At 32.8% G+C, this 22,809-nt stretch overlaps 1 protein-coding gene across 1 annotated transcript; it reads right to left on the reverse strand.

Annotated features, from left to right (window-relative positions):
* Positions 1–1,561: 1,561 nt before the first annotated feature.
* Positions 1,562–20,373, reverse strand: LOC120348752 (venom allergen 5-like; the record flags this gene model as incomplete). Its single annotated transcript, XM_039421695.1, is given in 6 exon segments — positions 1,562–2,299; positions 3,031–3,134; positions 4,355–4,458; positions 6,362–6,534; positions 19,449–19,530; positions 20,255–20,373. Coding segments are annotated over 5 exon segments (578 nt in total), but the record flags the coding sequence as incomplete, so codon positions are not given.
* Positions 20,374–22,809: the final 2,436 nt, after the last annotated feature.

The following is a 22,809-nucleotide window of genomic DNA, read 5'->3' on the forward strand; positions in this document are numbered from 1 at the left end:
ATAACTAGCAAAGCTCGGTGCCCCGATATTTATATCCATATTACCTACCACTGTACTCGAATATCAATGTTCCTCCTCTTCTAAACAATAACATTTAGAAATAGCTTGATTCTGATTGAATGAATATGATATAAAATAACTTTAAAATGAATTGCATATATTCTAAGAAATATTCTACCTTAATCAAGAACCCTGTGGAAAAACGTTGATGTTTTCAGAAATGATCGAAATCTTTTGAAAAAGATGTGAATCTTGAATCTTTCTTGAACTGTGTTGTGAATACTTCTTCATTGAGCCACAATTATACATTATTTCAGATAGATTAATGAGGCTATTGATATAGAGTAGCCTAGAGTAGATCTCAACTGTTAGATCAACTGTTCGTAGATCTCACCTTTTAATGGAATTTAACGTCAATAAATATAATAATTGATAATATCACTTACTAATAGTCCAAATTTGTTGAATAAATAGAATAGATATCAGTGAAACCAGCATCGTCATGCCGTATCAAAAGCTGGATGATCTTTATGACTGACTGTCAGATGATCTCCAAGTCCAAGGTGTTACAGATTGATCATTAAACAAGTCCATTTGTGACGAATCAAGTTGGCATTTCCTTCTCATTCCGTTTCTGAGCGCATTGTAAGAGCTGGTTGAGGCTTGTCCAGATAAATTGTGATTAGCATGTAAATATGAATAGCTTGTAAGCCTACGCCCCTATATAATTCCAATCAGGTTTGATATAATTTTAGAAATCTAGTTATTCAGTTGGAGTAAGCTCTAGTGGAGAAAGAATGATAAGGTATATTGCGGTAGCAATAGCGCAGGATCAGGTAGGCCTATACGTACTGAATGAGCTCAGTTCCTCAGAGCTCTCTTTGTACAACGATGTGGGATGAGTAAGTTAATGGAAGTGGGACGGGACAATAATAATTATTATTACCATGGAATTCATTCACATTATTTTATCTCTATTAAAAGAAAAACATAAAGCGACTAATAAAAATTGTCCCGTTTTTCCTTTCTGCACTCATCTTCTTTGGTATAAGTTCAATTTTAATATTGATCGACATATGATTCAATCCAATCAAGATCAAAATAAAAGCCTACTTCGTAATTTACTTATTGGCTCTACAAATAATGAATTCCTTGTATTTTTTCATTGTTATTACAATGGTTTAGAAAATATAATAATAATAATTACTATAGGCTACACTCTTTCATCTTAACTACGCCTATGTATTCTTATCATTTATATTTATATTATGGATACATCATACATGCGTTGCTGAAGGAAAACACACAAATAATGTATTTTGAGTTCTCTTGAAACTATCAATGCCGGTATTGTATTTTCACAATAGGCCCATAAGCCATGACAGTTTGAAACTTCAGTTGATCTTTCTAGTAACATCGCTCTTCTATATGGATCCAAGTTGTGTAGACGTGATAATACATGCTTTGTCCAGAATGTAACGTGAATTGATTATAATAATTCATACATATAATTGATATGTAGGAATGTTGTGAATTATTTAAATTCAAATCAATCAATATATGAATGCTGAGAAATCATTTTATTTAATCACATGAAGGCTACAAAATCAGATGCATACAGGCAGAGCTTACTTTACTCTATCTATAGTAGGCTATGATACAGGCTATAATTATCAGAAGAAAATCTTCAAACGATACCTAGGTAATGCATTCATAGTAAAGCATATGTGTGCAGTATTGCAGTATCATAATTATACTGTATTTATTTCCATCGAGGTACATCATTTTAAAGCAATTATAAAATATATACTGTATTTATTCGAATATTATCCAGTAGCATATAACATATAGGTAGATATGCCATCTTATTTATCTCTTTTCTGTATAGGGCTACTTGTAATATAAATATAAAGAAAAAGAAAAATCTCAGTACCCTTTTTGAATTATTTTTCAAGTTAAAATGGCATCAATGTTGGAACATGTTGTGATTGAATAATTCAAAAAGGGTACTTTCTATTTAACATATAGGTAATTATAATACTTGCATAAACAAGATAAACAACATGCATTGAGTTAACTTGAAATAGGCTAGTATTATAGATAATATCTATTATATTATGGAATATTTGCTTCCATATTATGGAAGCAAAGGCAGTAATTTAGTAGCCTATATTGCTATTTTTTGGTTTTGAAGAGTGCAAAATTACTTGATAGTTTTTCTTCTAAATTTGATATTCATCCAGATCATATCTTCAGACTCATAGTTCAATCTTCCAATCACTGTGAAAAAATTTTCAATCTGAAAAAATAAAATTAATAGGTAATTTTAGGAGTTGCTGTATTCAGAGGAAAATGAATCGTATATTGAATCACAATTATTTGATTGTAGGCCTACCACAACTGTAGACTGAAGAACTTACATGATTTGAAAACATTTGAAAAGAATAATTATTGTATTGAAATGAGCACCTGAATTATAAAATTAATGCAATATGCAAAATACTTGGAATTCATTGAGGCTAAATAAATAACGATTTCATTGAGAAAATGTATTATATTGTGCCAAGTCAAACTGATGAAACCCTACTAATCTGTTATAGTAGGCCTGGAATAAAGAAATATCATTAATTCTCAAGTATCAAGGTCAAAATATCAAAATACTTGAAATTTGAAGCTTATACATTTATAAATAACGGGTTTTATTGAGAAAATTTATTGTAGTGCCAAATCAAACTACTCTAATGAAACCCTACTAATATCTGTAGTTATAGAGATAGCCTACACTACGGTACCGTATCTTACACGTACGGTATTTATTTCCCAAGTAAGGTAATGCTAATTAGGTACTTGGAATATAATCTCAAACATTAGTCATTGGAAATAGCATAGGCTAAAATAATAAAATAGAAGACACAGGCCTACATCATTCTACATAACATAATTATATAATATATATGTATCATAATAAATCATATTATGATTTTTCGTTACCTTACCTAATTTTTCTACTTTTCTACTGAAGCTACTTACTTTCCTATTTCTTACAGAGCCCATCGATGTCGCTGTTGGACATTCCATTTCCTTCACAATTAGGTTCTCCTTTTATGTATGGGTACTCTCCTTCGTAATTTCCTCTGTGAAAAAGGTATTCCATTTATGATCTTTCATGCAAACTGTCTAACATGTATTTATATAATATGATGCGATACAAAAACCTTATGATTTTATTGCCAGAGAATTGAATATATCAAAGATAAAACGTTGAATGTTCCATGTGATCCATCATGATTCATGTGGATTTATTCAAAGTGTAGGTCATAGCCTATAGTGATAATAATGATGTGATAGAAGAACATCATAATTTACATGATGTATTGTTGAAGAATTTTTATATCCTTCAAACTAAGTAAGGAACTTATGTGATAATGGAGATAAGAACTGAAGTACGATTACTCATAATAAAAGACAAGTTACTTCGACTACTATAAGGACGGCTCCAAACGCAATAGTAAAACTGAAAGCCTTCCTCGAAAACATTAAAAATTATCTCATGAAATAATATGCTAAATGCCTGAGGTAGGCCTCCGAAACAACCGTTACAAGAAACTGTCCATACTTAGAATATGGTGAGAATGTTACCCATTCAAACTTATATCCAACCTTTAGTTATTTTTTAATTAATGATTATGTTCGTCAATGTCGAGACATTTCAAGCAGAAAGCATAAAATTTTAGACATCCTGGAAAAACTTTTGTTTCGAAAGATAAGTACGGTAGGTGGTGGAAGCGAGAAAGATTCTCAGAAATAAGTTTTGCTACTTGGGAATATATTATAGTCTACAATTAATGTAGTTTACCTTTTTATTAAGGAAGGTCTAGCATATAAGACTAGTTCTGTTCTAACTCCAAGTCATTGATTCTCTCGTGACTCACGAGACTCTTTTAGCAGGATGAAACCCTATCATGATTATAATAATTTCTCTGGATGTTGGACGACACATCCAGAGGAGTTTATTTATGAATTCAGGAACATTACATATTATTTTTTCATAAATTTTCAATAATATAACAATCTTCAAGTTTTACAAAATTATACCTCACTATATAATATATGTGTCGAGGTTATCATCAATAATTATATATAATGAAGGTAATCACTATGAATGGAATCTTAGTTTAAGTTAATTTGAATCAGGTTTAAGGTACCCCTTATAATCAAATGAATGGATCTCACGCATTATAGAAGTATAAATGTAATTATAAACCTTTTCCAGTTATTGTCCAGTAAAATTCTCTATTAGGCTAGACCTAATAGAATATAAATTGATAATACCGTAACTATGTTCTATACTTACGCTGGCGCATAATTGCACACATAGAGTATTTGGTCTTGTTTCTTTCCAGTGTGATAGTAGCTGGCAAATCCACATCCAACTTTGTTAGTATTGGCCCACACCACCTTCAATGAGAACAGTTTTCATCAAAAATAATCTTTCGCAATAAAGTACTAAATGTATGGAATATGTAAAATGCATGAACGTAGATTGCATAGGTACAGTAGATACATCAACCATTCCAACATTATAAGAAAATAAATCGTCACTTGAGCTAATACGGTACTTGAAGAGATTTTTAGAAATATTTGTAAAAACATTTGTGAGGACCTATAAAGGATACCTATCTTAATAATGTCACATGTTTATCGAATATGCTATATTGGCATTGATCAATTAATATTCTGTTACAAAAACAAATGAGTAGGCCTACAACACAAGCACAACAAATTATACAACATTGATGAAAACAAGTTCAATTTTACAGCTTCACAACAGATAAAAATCATTATAGTTTTACAGTTGTAATATGTGTTGTAATATTACATTTTTCTCAATTAAAATCGAATCTTCAATTCGATATTCAAAATATCAATAGAACTTGATAGCAAATATTGGTGTAATCGATATGCTTACTTAACATTTTACTGGGAATTTATCAGATAGCCTACGCTAATGTTGAATAACTCACTATGATAAAGTTATTTTTCTGAATAAACACATAATTCTAAACAACATAAAGGTTAAATAAAAATTTCAAAACAGTTTTAAAATAAAGTTTTATTGAAAATGATAGATATAATATTTGTAAACGAGTAGGTATTCTTTATTAGTGAGGTTGGCAATTGATGACGTGTCTATGTATCGCTTTGGAGCTTTAGGCGTTTCTTTCAGGCATTTCTCTCAGGAGTCTCTCTCAAAATTGTCAAAGGCTTGGCTAATGGTAGAAGTGTTTGTGTCCTGTTGAGAATTTTCTAAATAATTGAAATTTAAGATGTTTTGTTTTGCATCTGAATGTTTTTATAAAATTTATTGATGTTATAGAACATCTGTGAAGTATAGATTTCAGCAATCTTTCTTTTCAATTGTGTTAAATATTTCGTTTAATTATAAAAGTCATAAGCCTGCCTTAAAACCTGTAAATGGAAGATAGTTTATAAGTTTTATATTTTGGTGTAGATTTGAAACAATAATTTCTGAGTTCTGTGAAAGCTTTTGAATCTATTTTTGATGAATGCATCAAACATATTTGTAACCTGAATCATGTTCAAACTATGTTCAGTCCATATATGATTATTTGTTCTGGTGTAAACTGAATTTTTTCGAATCATTTGAAAATTATAATTTGATATGTGCTATGAACTGGACTTCTTATTCATAGGCATTAAATCCATTCATGATATATCAAGATATTAGTATAATTGGAACCGATGACTTTCCTTGGGTGATAGGTGAAATACTATCAAACCTATTGGACAAATTGGTAACACGCCAGTGTGATGTTTTGGTATTATTACATAATAGGAAACATGAATAGAAATTGTCAACCACTTTCTATTACATATATTATATCAAATATATAATAATATTTAGTAGAAACTGATAGATAAAAAGGGGTTTTATATTCCTAGAAACTAAATAGATTTTATAGAATCACAATCGAAACATTATCTGAAAAAATCATATATATTCTATAGATACGTATAAGCCATTCAAAAAAAAATTGTGTTATTCTTTTTAATTTGAAATTCTTATTACCTTTGGTTGAACAGAGGAAGGGAAACATGGTAAATTTTTATAACCGTATAAATAATTCTTTTCAAATCCACAGTAATTGAACCTGATTAATCTTGAAGCACTCCTAAACCATAATCTATCGTAACTAAAAAGATCATCCATTGGATAAAAATTGATAAACCTAGCATACAATATTAATTTCCTTTGGCGACCATAATTTTTTATCTATTCATGATAATCTAGGAATTTCAAGATTTGAGCAAACTCTTGAAGTGGAACTGACTAGTTTACCTGAGTATAATGACCAGTTTGAGTTCTTGGATCACGGGAGTCTCCTTTCTGAAGCTTCTTATATTTGTAGTATTGATTCTCATCGTACCAGCTTTTTATGGCTGCAGTGAAGTTATGTTGTCGCTCTGCATGTGATCCACCATAGTAGATAATATACAAATTCTGTCCAGTTTCTAAAAAGTGGAGGTTTGAATAAATAGTCTTATAGGAAGCAGAAATAATCCTATAATCTGTGTAGAATAAGTTGAGACTTGGCCCTCCATCCGAAGAAATTACAGGGTTGGCCAAATCATGTAAAATTGCAACTTTCTCAATTTTTCAATTCCACACGTCAGAATTGGATATAGAATATCATTCCCGATATCCTAGTAGTGTTAGAAAAGATCCAGGGTTGAAGGATTAAAAGAAAATTTAACTTTTATGAGAAAATTGGAAACATCATGAAAATTTGTTTTTCTTTTGAATATCACCTCTCTCAGAATCATGGGGTGTCATGATGAGTAATAATTTCATATCAAATTAACGGGGAGAATGTCTCCTTTCTATTGGTGTATGGATAATTTTTATGCAACCTATAGTTATTTTTTAATTAATGATTATGTTCGCCAATGTCGAGACATTTCAAGCAGAAAGCATGAAATTTTAGACATGCTGGAAAAAATTTTGTTTCGAAAGATAAGTACGGTAGGTGGTGGAAGCGAGAAAGTTTCTCAGAAATACGTTTTGCTACTTGGGAATATTTATTATAGTCTTCAATTAATGTAGTTTACCTTTTTATTAAGGGAGGTCTAGTATAAAAGACTAGTTCTGTTTTTAAAGAAAATATAAATAACTCAAGTTTTTTTGCACTTAACAAGAAAGTAGAGCCGATTCCTCCAGGGAAAAAATGCCTGAAATGTCCAACAACTTGTAGGTATCTATATAGGTATATACAGAGTGAGTGAAAAGTCCAAGAGCGGCTTAATATCTCATACACAGAGGTTATTTGATGGTGGGTGTGATTGGGGATCCTACTCAAATTGAAAAAACTACTTTACAATGACTTTAAAAATCTGGTCAGCCATCTTGGATCCACCATATTGAATGCAACTTCATTTTTTTTAAATAGGAAGGTGATCATGCGATACATGATTTCGATAGGGAATTCCAAGAAAAAATGAATGGCGGAAACCGCATATCGATATCTCAAACCATTTCGGAAATATTCACATTATTAATTAATACTATTCTAAGCAGAAAGAAGAGAAAAAAGTCTGAGAACGGCTTAGTATCTCATAAAAGGAAGTGATCCCAAGGTGAGTGTGATTGGGGATATTACTCGAATTGAAAATAATACTACTTTACTATGACTTTAAAAATCTGGTCTGCCATATTGGATCCGCCATTTTGAATGCAACTTTTTTTTAATAGGAAGGTGGTCATGTGATACATAATTTCGAAACGGAATTTCAAGAAAAAATGAATGGTAAATACCGAACATCTATATCTCGAACCGTTTAGAAGGTATTCACATTATTAATCAATACCACTCATGTATTTCATTTATGATTTGCATGGTACTGATTCATAATGACGTGAATATCTTCTGAACGGTTTGCGATATTGATGTGCGGTTTTCGCCATTCATTTTTCCTTGAAATTCCGTATAGAAATCATGTATCGCATGACCACCTTCCTATTTAAAAGAATAAAGTTGCATTCAAAATGGTGGATCCAAGATGGCGGACCAGATTTTTAAAGTCATAGTAAAGTAGTATTTACAATTCGAGTAACATCCCCAATTATACCCACCTTTGAATCACTTCTTTTCATGAGATACTAAGCCGTTCTCTGACTTTTTCCTCTTCTTTCTGCTTAGAATAGTATTGATTAATAATGTGAATATGTCAGAGGGGGAGACATAACCACTTGTTTACAACATCGACCGAGTGGTTGTCGTTCTAGTGGGTACCCTTCTAGTCGGAGATTTTCCGCTTTGTTGGAGTCTCTGCAAGGAAAATGGCAAACTGGTGTGGTCGTTGTAAATTTTGCTCTCTTGAATTTTATTATAAGTTTGATGTTGAAATGTTTTAATGTGTAGTTATAAGCTTTCTTACAAAATTTTGTGGAGCTATGAATCGTCTGTGAAGTTTCAATTTGGTTCTTTTCTTGTTCAGAGAACTAAATTAGTATGAATATAAAAAAGCCACACAACATGATATCCCAAAAAAGATGAGTATCGTTTTTAGTTTTCAAGATTTGTATCTGTTATTCATCTTGAAACACATAAATTCTAGTATTAAGAAGTGTTTTGAGCTGATGTTCATGACTATATATCTGAAGTAGTTAGCCTATGTTTACTAACTAGTAGTTCTGTGAACAGTAGACCTCGCGCAGTTATAAACCGCAGCCTCCTCTTATACTGTCCATCAGAGTAAATCCTGTCTGTATGTCATGTCGGCGAGATATCGGTGTAAAAACGGCTAATGGCTGTTGGGGTTGGTGTATAAAAAATGCTAACATCAAAAGCTAATCTCCTTCAAGACCTACTGGCAACGAGACAGCCCAATTTCAAAGCAAAGCACAAGATACGCAACTTTGAATATACGAGACTGTGGAAATGATTGACGTATCAAAAAATTTTTCGCATATTCAAAGTTGCGTATCTTGTGGAACACTTTAGATAAAAATTCGAAAAATTAGTCAATGTTGTAGAGAATCTTCTCTCCTTTCAGCTCCCATGAATCGTTTTCTTGATTTCAATACCGTTCAAAAGTTACAGCTAATTGAAAAAATAATAATTTTCATTTTATCATTTTTCCTGCAATTTTACTGTTATTCAAGAGTCTCTAAAACGAGTAAGATACATGATAAAAACTTGTGATTGGTTTCAAATGGAAGAGAATTACATGGTCTATAAGCTACGTTGCCTTAAACCCATCTTGCATGACTGTTTATTATCGAAGAACTGTCTAGACTGTGAAAATGAGGAAAATATCGCAAATTTCTTGATTTTTTGAATCAAACGTATCTTACCTCACTACTATATTTTTACAAAATTCATTCACGTCACATGAAAGAAGAGATTCTGTTCTTTAAATCAAGACCAAGTACCATTTTTTATCATTTCGGGTTACCGAGATACACAGTTTTGAATATAGAAATTGGCCATTTTTTCTGTGTATTCAAATAGGGGCTAAAATACACTAAAAGTGGATTATTTTATTTTTTGATCAAATTTCAATTATGATACATGATTTTGAACCACCTTGACGAGCTGAGAAGAATGAGCTGTAGTACGAGAAGATCTGACCATTCTGTCAAAAGTTATAAGTGTTAAAAGTTTTGATCCTTGACGTATCCTTATGACGTACCCCCCACTAGGAAATACTGAAATTTTATGTTTCTAACGGGTGATTCTCATAGAAAATAACCCGCGTGATATGATTTCAGCCGAAATATGTATTTTTTGTTAGGAAGGCCTTGAAAAGGTATTATAATGAGAAATTTGTATTTTGGCTGTAGGACATGATTTTCTATTTTTTGGTATTTTCCCCCTCCCACCACTACTAAATTCGAAAATTCCTAAGGAATCCTGTTCATAATGAAAATTGTCCTTTCACGTGATGTGTGGTTTTTTATCTATTCTAGAAAAATATCCATGTTGTATAGGGTAGAAGTGGTAGGTTTGCATAATTTTGAAAACCCCTTAAAAAATATCCATTTTTTGAAAATTCGTATCTCCGGAACCAAAAATGGTAGAATCCTGCACGACAACTCAATTCATTGGATATTTTATTCTCCTTAATTTTGTCATGAATGATTTTTTTTGAGAAACGCAAGGTTCACGAGATAAAATGGGAAAATTTAAAAAAGTCCGAAATTTTGGGGGTTTTTGGGTGTGAAGCCGACCTCTGGCGTGTCAGCAAATTTCAGATTCGAATTCAGCGCCCCAAAGTACATATAGAACCGTCGAGAAAAATTCTTTCGGGGCTGTTTCCTGAAAAACGACCATTTGACTGGACTAATGGAAAAAGTAAAAATAAAACAAATTGAGAATTCAAAATTCCAAAACTTATAAAAATTTAAGAATATAATAACAAATAATGAAGAAAACTTTTATCAATAGAATAAATAACATTTATAACTGAACGACGTCCCAAACCATATGCACATCCACACTGATACACCAACTATTTATTTGATCAGATCATGCTTACACAAGATTTAATTATCATTTATAATGCTTTCCAGAATTAAGCGCGAGAAAATCAGAAGACATCTAGGCGCCCATACAAGCTGTTATAAGTTCTTTGCATTCTATTAAGTGCATAAAAATTGCATTCAATGAGGCATGCCTTTTATAGTCTACATAGCTGCTGGTTTTTTATCAAGTTACATTGAGATATTGAATTGCATGCGTCATGGCATGCGATTTATAGTCAACTCGACAGCTGACTTATGATGAATAATTCTATAGTCTGATTTTTACTCTAATATTGGCGTATGAAGGAGGCTCCTTTTTCCTTCAATATTATTCTTGAAATGCAAAATTTCCAAAAACCTTGTATATACTGCACGTCGACGCGCAATTTAAAAAGGAACAATATACCTGTCAAATTTCATGAAAATCATTACCGCGTTTTGCCGTAAATGCGCAACATATAAACATATTAACATTTAAACATTAAGAGAAATGCCAAACCGTCGACTTGAATCTTAGACCTCACTTCGCTCGGTCAACTAATTTTCGATCTTTCCCTATTTGCTCTGATTGTCGTTTTATGTAATAGACTGCATTTTAATGACCAAGAATCGCGAATTTATAATTTGATTTGCTCTAGACTGGAGTTTTTATTTAGAAATAGCGACCAAATTCATAACTTACATCAAGATATTAATGTTAGGAACCGATAACTTTACCATTAGGAACGGAGCAGGTTGTAAAACTATTAAATCTGAAGGACAAAATTGATAGTACGCCAGTTTGTATGCTAAAATTATTACAAACTTCATATCAGTATAGGCCTACTATAAAAATGTACAAATATTTTTTATATTCCATGTTATTCAAAATACTAGTGTAATAGGAATGAGAGTAAACAGGACATAAGTATTCAATACCTTTAGAAAGGTTTTTAATACTTGAACTTTACAGGTTTCGAATTGTAATGAGTTTGTTTGGAGACTTAGTAACAGTAATAACAAATTCAAAAACATACCGTATGTTGTTATACTGCATTCTTCCCCCCAAAGAGTTAATGAATGTAATCATTCAAATAATTAGGAGGTCTTCTATTTCTAAAACTTCTTCTTGTATATGTATTTTAGTTTTCTTGTCCAGTAGTCTGTTGTCTAGGTTGTAAGCTCTCGGCAGTAGTACTAGTTTCGTTTCTTGGTTTTGGGTTGCTTGAGGATTATGGAAGTATTCAAGTTCAGGTTGGGAAGTTGGTAATTGAGAATTTTCATCATTTTCAGAATCGGTTTGTTCTTCGTGATCTCTGTTTTCGTACTCTCCAACCGGAGCAAGATGACGTGTTGATACTGTGGTTTCTCTTCCATCAGGTAGCTTTACATATGCATATTCAGCATTTCCATGTAGAAGCTGCTAGGTCAATAGAGTTTATAATATCTTTAGATTTTTTTGATTGTTTGGTTTGTAATTTTCTCGACCTGCAGACCTTAGCAAAGTGCCCCTGTTTTCCACAATTATGACAAATTGTATTTTTAGCTGGACAGCTGACCCGAGGATGTCTCAGATTACCACAAAAATATAGCATTTTTCATTAGCAGCAGCTAATAAACAGTTTTCTAAATTATCGTGATGTTGAATCAGCATTCTGATTGCTTGCTTGAGTATTTTGGAAAGAAGTTGCATTTAGTTGGGATGAAGATTGGAAAGCTAATGATTGTTAATATGCAAGTTCCAGGGATCTGGCTTGACTATATGCCTCTTCTAGTGTTACTGTAATGTAACATTCTCTAGTGAACGCTGGCGAATTGTAGGAGACTTCATTCCAGGAATAAATGTGTCACGAATATAATCATCCCTATTTCTTTTAGCTGTCACAGCTTTAAACTCACAGTCCTTACTTAATATAGTTTTAAGGCATATTAAATATATTGATCAATAGTCTCATCAGGCTGTTGTTGACGTGCAGATAGTTTATGTCTTGAAAATATTTCATATACAGGTTTTACATAGATTCTCCTTAAAGTAGATATAGCATCGTTATACGTACCACTTTCGCTTATGTACTCATAAATATCTGGAGTGAAGTTGATAAGTGTTTTGAGCTTTTCAGAGTCTGATGATTGTGGTGCGTTCCTCGTAATTGAGTTCTGAAAAGTTTTGTGCCAATGTGTCCATTCCTTGCTTGCAGTTGATAAGTTTGGATCCACACTAAACTTGTCTGGCTTTAGTATCGTATTCATTTTACAATATCAAGTTATTAAAATTGCAATAGGATTAAGAGTACATAGACACGATATATCCCAGGTAGCACACCTACATGTTTCCAACGTTGAAATTTGGTTGTTGAGGTCGAATAACCGTTAGCGGTTGAATTTTTCAACGTCGTTTTAAATGCAACGTTGTTTTCAACGGTTGCTCTCTCGTTGAAAACGAGCTTCCAATTCCACCACTCACAGCGCTACAGTAGTCCTTATACAAAAACGGATCTAGCAACTCTCATCAACGATGATCGACCGATCGACGATCGACGCCATTTCATGTTTGAATTCTCATCACATTGATGAAAGCTGTGAACTCTTTTAGAAGTGTCTACCCATTCCACTTTGACTTGATAAGTTTATTTAATTTATTATTTTTATTTAAAAAATGAGATTGTTTGGTGATTTATTGTCTAAACTTGAAAACAAATATTGTGTGTTATTCACACTTGTTTATATTTGAGGTTAGGGTTAGGTATATTTGTTAAATTAGAGGGCTCTAATTTAATATATTAGAAATTTATATTACATTAAGCTTGGTTCTAAGTATTGTACATGTAGCCTACTACTTAACTTCCAAATAAATTACAATTACTTTGATTTTTGCACAAATATTTTCATTATGCTATCTATGGCTTGTTTTTGTCACAGGACTGCTTGTGTTGAGAAATTCAATGGAGCTTAATATAATAAAAAATAGAAATTTTTGTCAAACATAACCCAATTTAACCTGCAAACAATGAAAGTCTGTTGCTATGGCACTCATAAATAGTCTATGTAGGCTAACATCAAAGTGATTGCTTTTAACAAGTTCAGTAATTAACTCTGTGAAATTAACTCCAAGAAATTGAAAATGGGTGTCTGTAGTTCAGCTCATAAATATTAACATTTTCCAAATATTGTCATTCCATGGTGACGAAATTTAGCTTAAACTTGTTTATTTTAAAATTAAATTTTCAATTAATTTATTCATGTTTACCACCCATATGTCAAGGATATTTTTGATTAATTTCATTGTGATTTTAACTTTTGGTCTAGGTTTACAAAATTTAGTAAGCCAATAAAAAATGGTTGAAATATCGGCATACAACTGTTCTTTTTTCTTCATAAAACTAAGTATGTACCTACAGTAACTATTCAATTTTACTCATAAATCTAAAAAATAAATTTTTGACCGTTTTTATATAGAGCATTATTTGTTCAGTTCTATAGGCCTAATGAAAGAGGAGTATTTCAAGTTAAAATTCGTCTATGCTACAAAATTTGGAAACCCAATATTCTTACCTACTTTATTCTTAGTCCATTTGAATGTTTGAACGAATATCTAAAAAACAGTCATCACCTCGCCTTGTTATTCAAAATATCAATGTGTATAACAAAATATTAGGTGTGCACTTGAGAAAAATTTCTCTACTTTTTGTTAAAAGCAATTCCCTTTTAACAATGCAACACCTGTACTGATCAAATAATAACCCCTATATGGTGGCAAAATTTCATCTGCCTTCATATTTTTATAGAATTTCTCATTAAGATTTATATTACCTTATGTTTCAGATTCTATCAAAAAATCTTGTGGGTCGACTGTGGGTATTAAGACCCAAACTGAAGACGCTATTAAGGATTGGCTAAAATATGCGACAGTCAGAGTATTTTCAATGGAGAAAAAAAAACAATCTAATTTTGTCGGTAATTAAAAAGTATTATGAAATGAAAGTGGAAAGTTATTTTGAAAGTTCCTTTCTATTTAAACACTGTAATAAAATATTTGTTTGTCTATTGCATAAATCACAAACTATCATCATAGGTACCTGAAAACTAAAATATAGGGGGGTTTATACAATGCCAATTGGCAAGACAATAATATTGTCTTCTGAAATGTACAGCTGGTGTAAAGTATCAATTATTGAATCTTTTAATTCTAAAACCATCATCTAGGCTTGGCTAAATAAAAACTAATTGACAACATCAGCTGACGGTTTAAGAAGACAATTATTATTGTTTTGCCAATTGGCATAGTTTAAACCTGGCATAAATGACAAGTAGAAATTTAGATGATCTATATTATTTGCTAGAAAGAATTGAGCTATTTTTGCTCACCACAGATGGAAATTATCATACTAAAAATTCAAGATTTTTAAAAAACTGCTGAATTCTTGAAATAATAGTTTCAAGTTATGTTTCTTACAGACATAAAATGTTTTTGAGCTTGGCAGAGTATATTAAATTACCATGGTAATTTGGTTGTAACCATCTCAGTTTTTCAAACAACCTTTCATCATACTATTTTGTGGATCAAAATTGAAGTAATATGGAAATAGAAAGAAAAATATAAATCTCAGTACCCTTTTTGAATCATTTAAATAATGATTAATAATAGTGATTAGATAATTCAAAAAGGGTACTGAGATTTTTATTTTTCTTTCTATTTCTATAAAAAGTAGCCCTATACAGAAAAGAGATAAAGTAATATGGTTTTTATTGTGTGTTTTTAATGTCACCTTACCAATGTACCGCATTGCACGGTAATATTTCTGTTACATGAAATCATATGTAAATAAATGGAAATATGATTTTGTATTTTCATCTCTTTTCAAATGATTTTAGAAATATTACCATGTAATTGATAAGGTACCGGTTCAAAAGTATGGCTAATTCAACTTCTATTTATAGTTGAAAATAATGGTTGTCAAGACATGCTTTCAACGTCTATTTATAGTTGAAAATAATGGTTGTCACGACGTGCTTTCAACGACTATTTATAGTTGAAAATAATGGTTGTTACAATGTTTTTTCAACTATTATTCAACGTTGAAAATAATGTGGAAACGGCGGACATTTTTTCGTGTTTTCAACGTTGAATTTCGTTGATTTTGAAGCTGCTTTTGAAGTTTCAGCTATTAAGATGTCTAAATCTAAGGTGATAATATTATGCATATACCGTCCTCCTAGTTCTAATTTTAACCAGTTCATTTTAAATCTTGAAAAAATTTTATCTGATTTGACAAACGGACCTAAACATTTTAAACATATAGTTATTACAGGAGACGTAAATGTAGATATCTTAAAAGAAAATGATAGTGCTGGTATTGAATTGTTAAATCTACTAAGATCATTCTACTAAGATATCTACTGTGTTCATAAATGTCCTACCAGATTCAATTCTTGTCTTGACATTGTAGCATCAAATATTTCAGCCAACAGTGTGGAGCTAAAGTTTCTAGAACAGGACATGATCTCTGATCATGCAGGTATCTGGTCTACTTTCTATTTGGATCCTACATCAGAGGTTGAAAATGATGACGCATGTAGTAGAACATACATTAAGAAGCGTTTTATTACTCTAGATAATCTAAACTATTTCAGACAGTTATTGACTACCGCAGACTGGTCTGATATTTATACCAAAGATGTAAATAGTGTTGTTAGGAACTTCTTATATATTTTTACAAAGTATTTCAATGTTAGCTGTCCATACATAAATGTTAGAAATATAAATGGTAAGAAGAAAGCATCTGTGATAAACTGGTTTACTCCTGAACTTGATAGTATGCGTAAACTACTTCTTGTGATATATAACAAATGGAAGAGCACTAATAACCTTGAGTATAAATTATGTTCAAGAATTTAAAGATAAAATACAAGAAAGAGATTTCTAGGGCAAAACTTGTAGCTAATGGTAAATTTATAGCTGAGGCTAAAAATCAATGCAAGGCAGCCTGGCAAATTGTCAAAAATGAAGGTTATCTGGTAAATTCAACAAAACAGGTCATTCCAATCTCTCCTGAGCAGTTTAATAATTTTTTTGTTAATGTGTCATGTGCTACTGGTAATATTCAAACAAATAGTAATAGTACAAATGATGTAGACTTCTCTGATCTTTTAAATAATAGTATCAATAGTAATCTGAATAACCAAAATTTTAAATTTAAGAAGGTTGATGAAACAATCATTAGTCTTATTATAAATAGAATGAGTCACTCAAAATCTGAGGATGTGTATTGTACGTCAAATTATTTGTTGAAAAATGTAGTTGATGTTTTTATATCTGAACTGACTATATTGTAAATTATATACTGAGTGAAGGAGTTTTTCCTGATTTTCTAAAAGTTACCAAATAAGTTACACCTGTTTATAAGAAGGGGGATCCTAATGAACCCCAGAACTATAGACCAATTGCAATTGTACCTATACTAAGTAAAATCATTGAGACATGTATTGTAATTCAACTTAATTAATATTTTGTTAACAACCAGCTGTTCTATCCTTCTCAGTATGGCTTTAGACCGAATCATAGTACTATTGATGCAATTGAAAAACTTGTTGAATATGTTTTGAATGGTTTTGAACTCAAGCAACCAGTTGGATCTTTACTATTGGACTTAAGCAAGGCATTCGACTGTGTCTCTCACTCTATACTCTGCAAAAAACTTGAAAAGTATGGTATTAAAGATAAGGAGCTCATGCTGATCAAGAGTTATTTGAAAAATAGAAAACAAATGGTTAGCTTGAATAGTGCAAACTCAAATTTCCTTGATGTAACCATGGGGGTTCCTCAAGGATCAGTCCTTGGCCCTTTTCTGTTTCTGGTCTTTGTAAATGATTTTAGTAAAAATGTTTCTGTCTTTTCAATATTATATGCAGATGATACCACTCTGGTTCATAAGGACGTTGATATAAAAACTGTTCAGGATACGCTTGGAAGGGCTATGGATGAGTCTAAGGTATGGTTCAATGCCAACTTACTTAAGGTAAAAGAGAGCAAAACAGAACAAATAATATTTTCTCTCAACAATGTAAGTACTGGTAACCTGAATCTGAATGATGATGTTTTCAAGCCTGTAAAGTTACCGTACTAGGAATGTACTTAGATATAGTAAACTCAGCTGGGAGTATCACCTAGTGAATTTATGTAAAAAGCTTTCTAGAGTAACATTTCTCTTACGAAGACTGAAATATTGTGTAAACCTTGATGTAATTAAAATGATTTACTTTGGTCTCTTCCATTCACACTTGATTTATGGAGTAAAACTGTGGGGCAACTCATCTTCTTCAAAAAAAGCATTTATATGGCAGCACTTAGAGTTATATTTGGTATGAAATACAATGAATCTTGTAGAGGAATTTTTGTAGAACACAAAATTATGACCTTGCCTTGTCTGTATATATATTATAATTTAATCTCAGTAAAGAAAAATCTGTCTAATTTTGATAAAAATATTTCTATACATTCACATTATACTAGACATAGGGACGATATAACTAGACCTACAGTTAGATTGACTAAAACTCTAAAAAGTCATAAGTACCTACAAATTCGCATGTTTAATTTACTACCAGATAATGTAAGAAGTTACCATTGAAAACGTTTTGTATTTCTGTTGATAAATGGCTCAAGTCTGAAGCTTTCTATTCTGTCAATGAGTACCTGGGTTATTGCAATGTATATGTGTAATTTTGTTCGTTTCTATAGTCCAACTCGTGTTATTTTACTACAATATTTCAATGTGTATTTGTAAATTTGTTCATTTTATAGTCCAACTTGTGATATTTTACTTATTATTGACGAAGCCTATTGCTTACATTTTTGTAATGTTGTTTTATGGCCAATAAAATTCTTGATTCTTGATTCTTGGTCTTTTCAACGTTAAGGTATTACGTGTTTCTAACGTTATTTCAACGTTTCTGTGCTACCTGGGATATATATATATATATAAGTATTCAATACCTTTAGAAAGGTTTTTAATAACTTGAACTTTACAGGTTTCGAATTGGAATGAGTTTTTGTTTGGAGACTTAGTAACAGTAATAACAAATTCAAAAAACATTATGTTGTTATACTACAACTAGCCAACAAAATATTCCTCATTAACTAATCAAATTTGATACGGGAACTTCATCATAGTGTTGTACTTGAGTCGGCAATAATATTGTTGTTACAACGTTTGCCGACAGATAGCCCATAGCGCCACATAGCGCCGTCGGTGCGTCGGTGACGAACTGTGATTACAAGCCATCTGTTTACTTCTTAGGTTATGTTGTAACACAATGGTCACGTAAGTTTTTAAAAATTATTTTATTCACAGTTTTTATAAAAATATAGGTGGAGGAAAAATGTTGTATATATCACGAGTGAAAAATGCTTTCTCTCCCTCAGGGTAATTGTTCCCTTGAAAATCTTTCCCTTCAGGGAGAAAAAGTGGCATTTTTCACTCTGGATATACAAATAACTATTCCTCCACTATACCATCTGCTGTAATAAAGGTACATACTAACCTTTTTTTAGAACTGTATTTGATATTTTCCCCTATGAATCACAGAATTTCATATTAATTTATTTCTTCATAATATTATTTTTGCTTTTTTCATCTGCCATTTTCTGCCCAATTTCGAGCTTAGCGCCCACATCACAGAATAGGTACCTACCCAGATGTTCATCCGGGATGTAGATAGTAGATGATTATCTGAATCACATCAACCGTATTCAGGAAAACTGTTGAAATTTCAAAACATTTCCTGAGATTTGCAGGTAGTTACTCTGAATTATTTCCTTTTCCTTGGAAGAATATCTCAAGTTTTGTATAGAGTTCAGTATTTATTCTAAATCTTTCAATAGTTTCTAAGGGAAATATCAGATAAACATTGTGAAAATACTCACTTTTCTCTCTATTTTCATCATGCTTAAAGTTGCACTGATCGGCCCAATATTGTGCTCTCTCAGCCAGTTTGTTATCCCATGTCTAGAGAACAATATTGAAAGAATAATAATTAGGCTAGTCGAGTATCAGTTGATTGGATATTATTACGGTACCTCACCACACAATTTAATCATTTTTAGGGAATGAAAGTTGGAAAAACAAATAAAGATAATCACTACAACATAATGGAACTTATGAATACGAGTGTATTTAAACTATGGTAGACCTACTGAATTTGTAGAAAATTTGAAATATCATGAAGAAATTCATAAGAAATCCTATAAAACTGATTCCCATCTAATTCATGTCGAACTAGACTGTTTTGAAGCCATTATATTCAAATTTAAAGGTAAAAGTGGAAAATTGATAGATATCCCAAGTTCCGTAGTAACTGAATGAACAAAAACTACCAGACACAGATAGGCCCATACGGTACAGTATTTCAAGGTACAGTATTATAGTTGTTATGAACAATAAGTTGTTACATCCCATTGTATCAAGCTTCTATTGATTTCACTATTCTAGAACCTTTTTTGAAACGCTTGCCCTATGTTTCAAAATTGAAATAATGTGTGCATTCGTAATATTATTACTGTAACTATAAATTCTAATAATATATCGAAGGTCCATTAAACGCAACTTTAAAACTTTTGTGATACCACTTAAAAGTTCAAATAGATAGAATATAGATAGGCCTTGTCCTACAGATCAATCTCAATTCCATTCCCTTACAATATTGTCAATAACTTCATCAAATTCAACATACCATTTCCTGCATATTCTGAGCTGGAGGTTGATCATCAAGCTGACGAAGTGCAACTGTAGCACGGTAGTCGTTATGGGCCTGAATTACATCTGATATGTCCTTCTCTGTTACAGTATTATCTAAAACATAATTATATCAAAGTGAGAAATGGATGGAATACGTGAGTATATCCTGCTTTCATTCCATCATCTCATTGAGATTTCTCATCAGAAATGTCGTACCATACTGTGTTTCCTTCAGGGGTGGCAGCCCCCCCCCCCCCCAAGGATCAGATGAATAATGAACGTGCGGGTCTATCTACACAAACCCTTAGAATCGCATACTGATTCAATACTTTTCTAAACAGCAGTTGTATAATTCCTTCTACAGTATCAACAATGTTGCAAAATTGCCTTGAAAGTATGGGTACAGAGTAATAAAGAATATATTTTTCTCTGTGGTATATTTGAAGCTTAAATATAGAATGTGTACAATAATTATTATTGATGAGGGCACAATAAGTGAGTTATTGCATAAATTTCAACGTGAGAATTAAGAAGTTTTAAGATGTCACAGTGAAAGCAAAAGAAAGGGCACAATCAGACAATCAATAATGTATGTACAGAGTTGGTGAGAATTATGGGAACAGCTAAATGTTTCTTTAGACTTGTAACTGGAAGTTATTTTCCAATTAGATGATTCCCAATGGAATTGTAATTGTAAAAGAAAAATTTATCTTTTTCCATGATTTTTAAGAAATCTGTTTCAGTGTATTCCTACTTTAGGGCCTCTCTGTAGGCCTATATTTCTAATGAATACTTCATGATTAACTAATAATGTAGGCCTATATGCTTGTATTGATACTTCAACCACATTTGTATAAAACTGGAGAAAATGAAGCATATAATAACATCTTTGAATGTAACATTTATGGGGAAACCCAGGACCCTCTATCATTTGGGCGTATTCCTTCCACCCCCCCTCATACCTCTTGGTTTTTGCCCCCCCCCCTAGAAGGTTGGTGAAATGGCGCCACTGGTTTCCTTGCTCATAAAAACATGAGTTGAATGAGAGTCAATAAGAATAATTCTGAATTACAATTTGAAATACCAGACCACCTCTCTGTAGTACTGATCGTTTACAGTTTGGCCGGGTGGCACAAACTCTTAACCTAGCTCCGCAGTGCAGGCTGGTTGCTTGGCTGAATCGGACTAGGCGCTGAGACAGCAAATAATAGCAGCGTTGGTGGGAATGCGAGCGGCCGCAGTAACACCTCCCACCCAGCAATGGTCGGCGTAGTTACGCCTAGCGGACAGACGAAAGAAACAAAACAGTCGGTTATTTCATCCCTCCAGCCAGGCTCACAGCCAGCCGAGACAATAGAACAATGGAGTGACGGTTATTCGCGTTCATCAGCAGTTTTCTTTCTCACGACTATTTTATTTTGGTGTGTCAATAATAACACCAGTCACCAGTAAAAAGTTTCCAGAAACGTGGTGTATACCATATAATGACTTTTATGATGATTTTTAATTATTTAAAAACATTGTTGACATCTGAGCCCTTTAGGCTAAACTTGGGGTCGCTGAGAACGAATCTGCCAATCAGAATTTCTCTATCACCAAAAATACGAAAAAATCCCAGCTATTGATCTTCCGGCAACCGTTAACAGTCATCCTGCAATGCGGCGAAACACTTCAAGCCAGACACCATCTCGAAATGACAACCAACGCCAAGCTGTAAGAAACCATCCTGCACTGCGGCGCAGGTTTAGTGTGGGGGATCCACGAATCGGCAATCCCCGGACGGACTCGATGAACCGGGTGGTTAGTCAACGGAGCACTCTCTGTAGTACTGATCGTTTACAGTTTGGCCGGGTGGCACAAACTCTTAGTGATGGGGGATCCACGAATCGGCAATCCCCGGACGACTCGATGAACCGGGTGGTTAGTCAACAGAGCACCTCTCTGTAGTACTGATCGTTACAGTTTCGCCGGGTGGCACAAACTCTTGCCACCATGGGTGATCGAGTTTGTGCAACCCGGCAAAACTGTAAACGATCAGTACTACGAGAGAGAGGTTGCTCCTCAAAAAACCACCCGGGTTCATCGAGTCCGTCCGGGGATTGCCGATTCGTGGATCCTCCACCACGACAATGCTCCGTCGCACACCTGCCTGCTCGGCACCGAGCAGTTGGCCAAACAGTCGATGGTAACGTGCCACATCATCATTACGCTACAGCCCGGATATGGCACCACCGGATTCTTTTGTTCTCCAAGATCAAGAGACAACCTTAAGGGGACGCGGTTCGGGAATCTGGAAAACGTTCAACGGTGCTACGACGAGGGCTTAGGCAGCATAGAGGTTGCCAACTCCCAGGGAGCGTTCAGGGATTTCAACAATCCGGTCTCAGTGTGGTTATCGACTCTCCAATGGATCACTTTGAAGATATCTAATGAAAATTGTACATATTTTGCCCATAAAAAAATTCTGAGGTTAGTCCGGTTACTTATTATTACAGACTATGATGTCTCATTATTACTTAAATAAAATAAGTGTCCTTTAGTTTCCACCTA

The sequence above is a fragment of the Nilaparvata lugens genome, chromosome 2, assembly GCF_014356525.2.
Source record: "Nilaparvata lugens isolate BPH chromosome 2, ASM1435652v1, whole genome shotgun sequence".
NCBI lineage: Eukaryota > Metazoa > Arthropoda > Insecta > Hemiptera > Delphacidae > Nilaparvata > Nilaparvata lugens.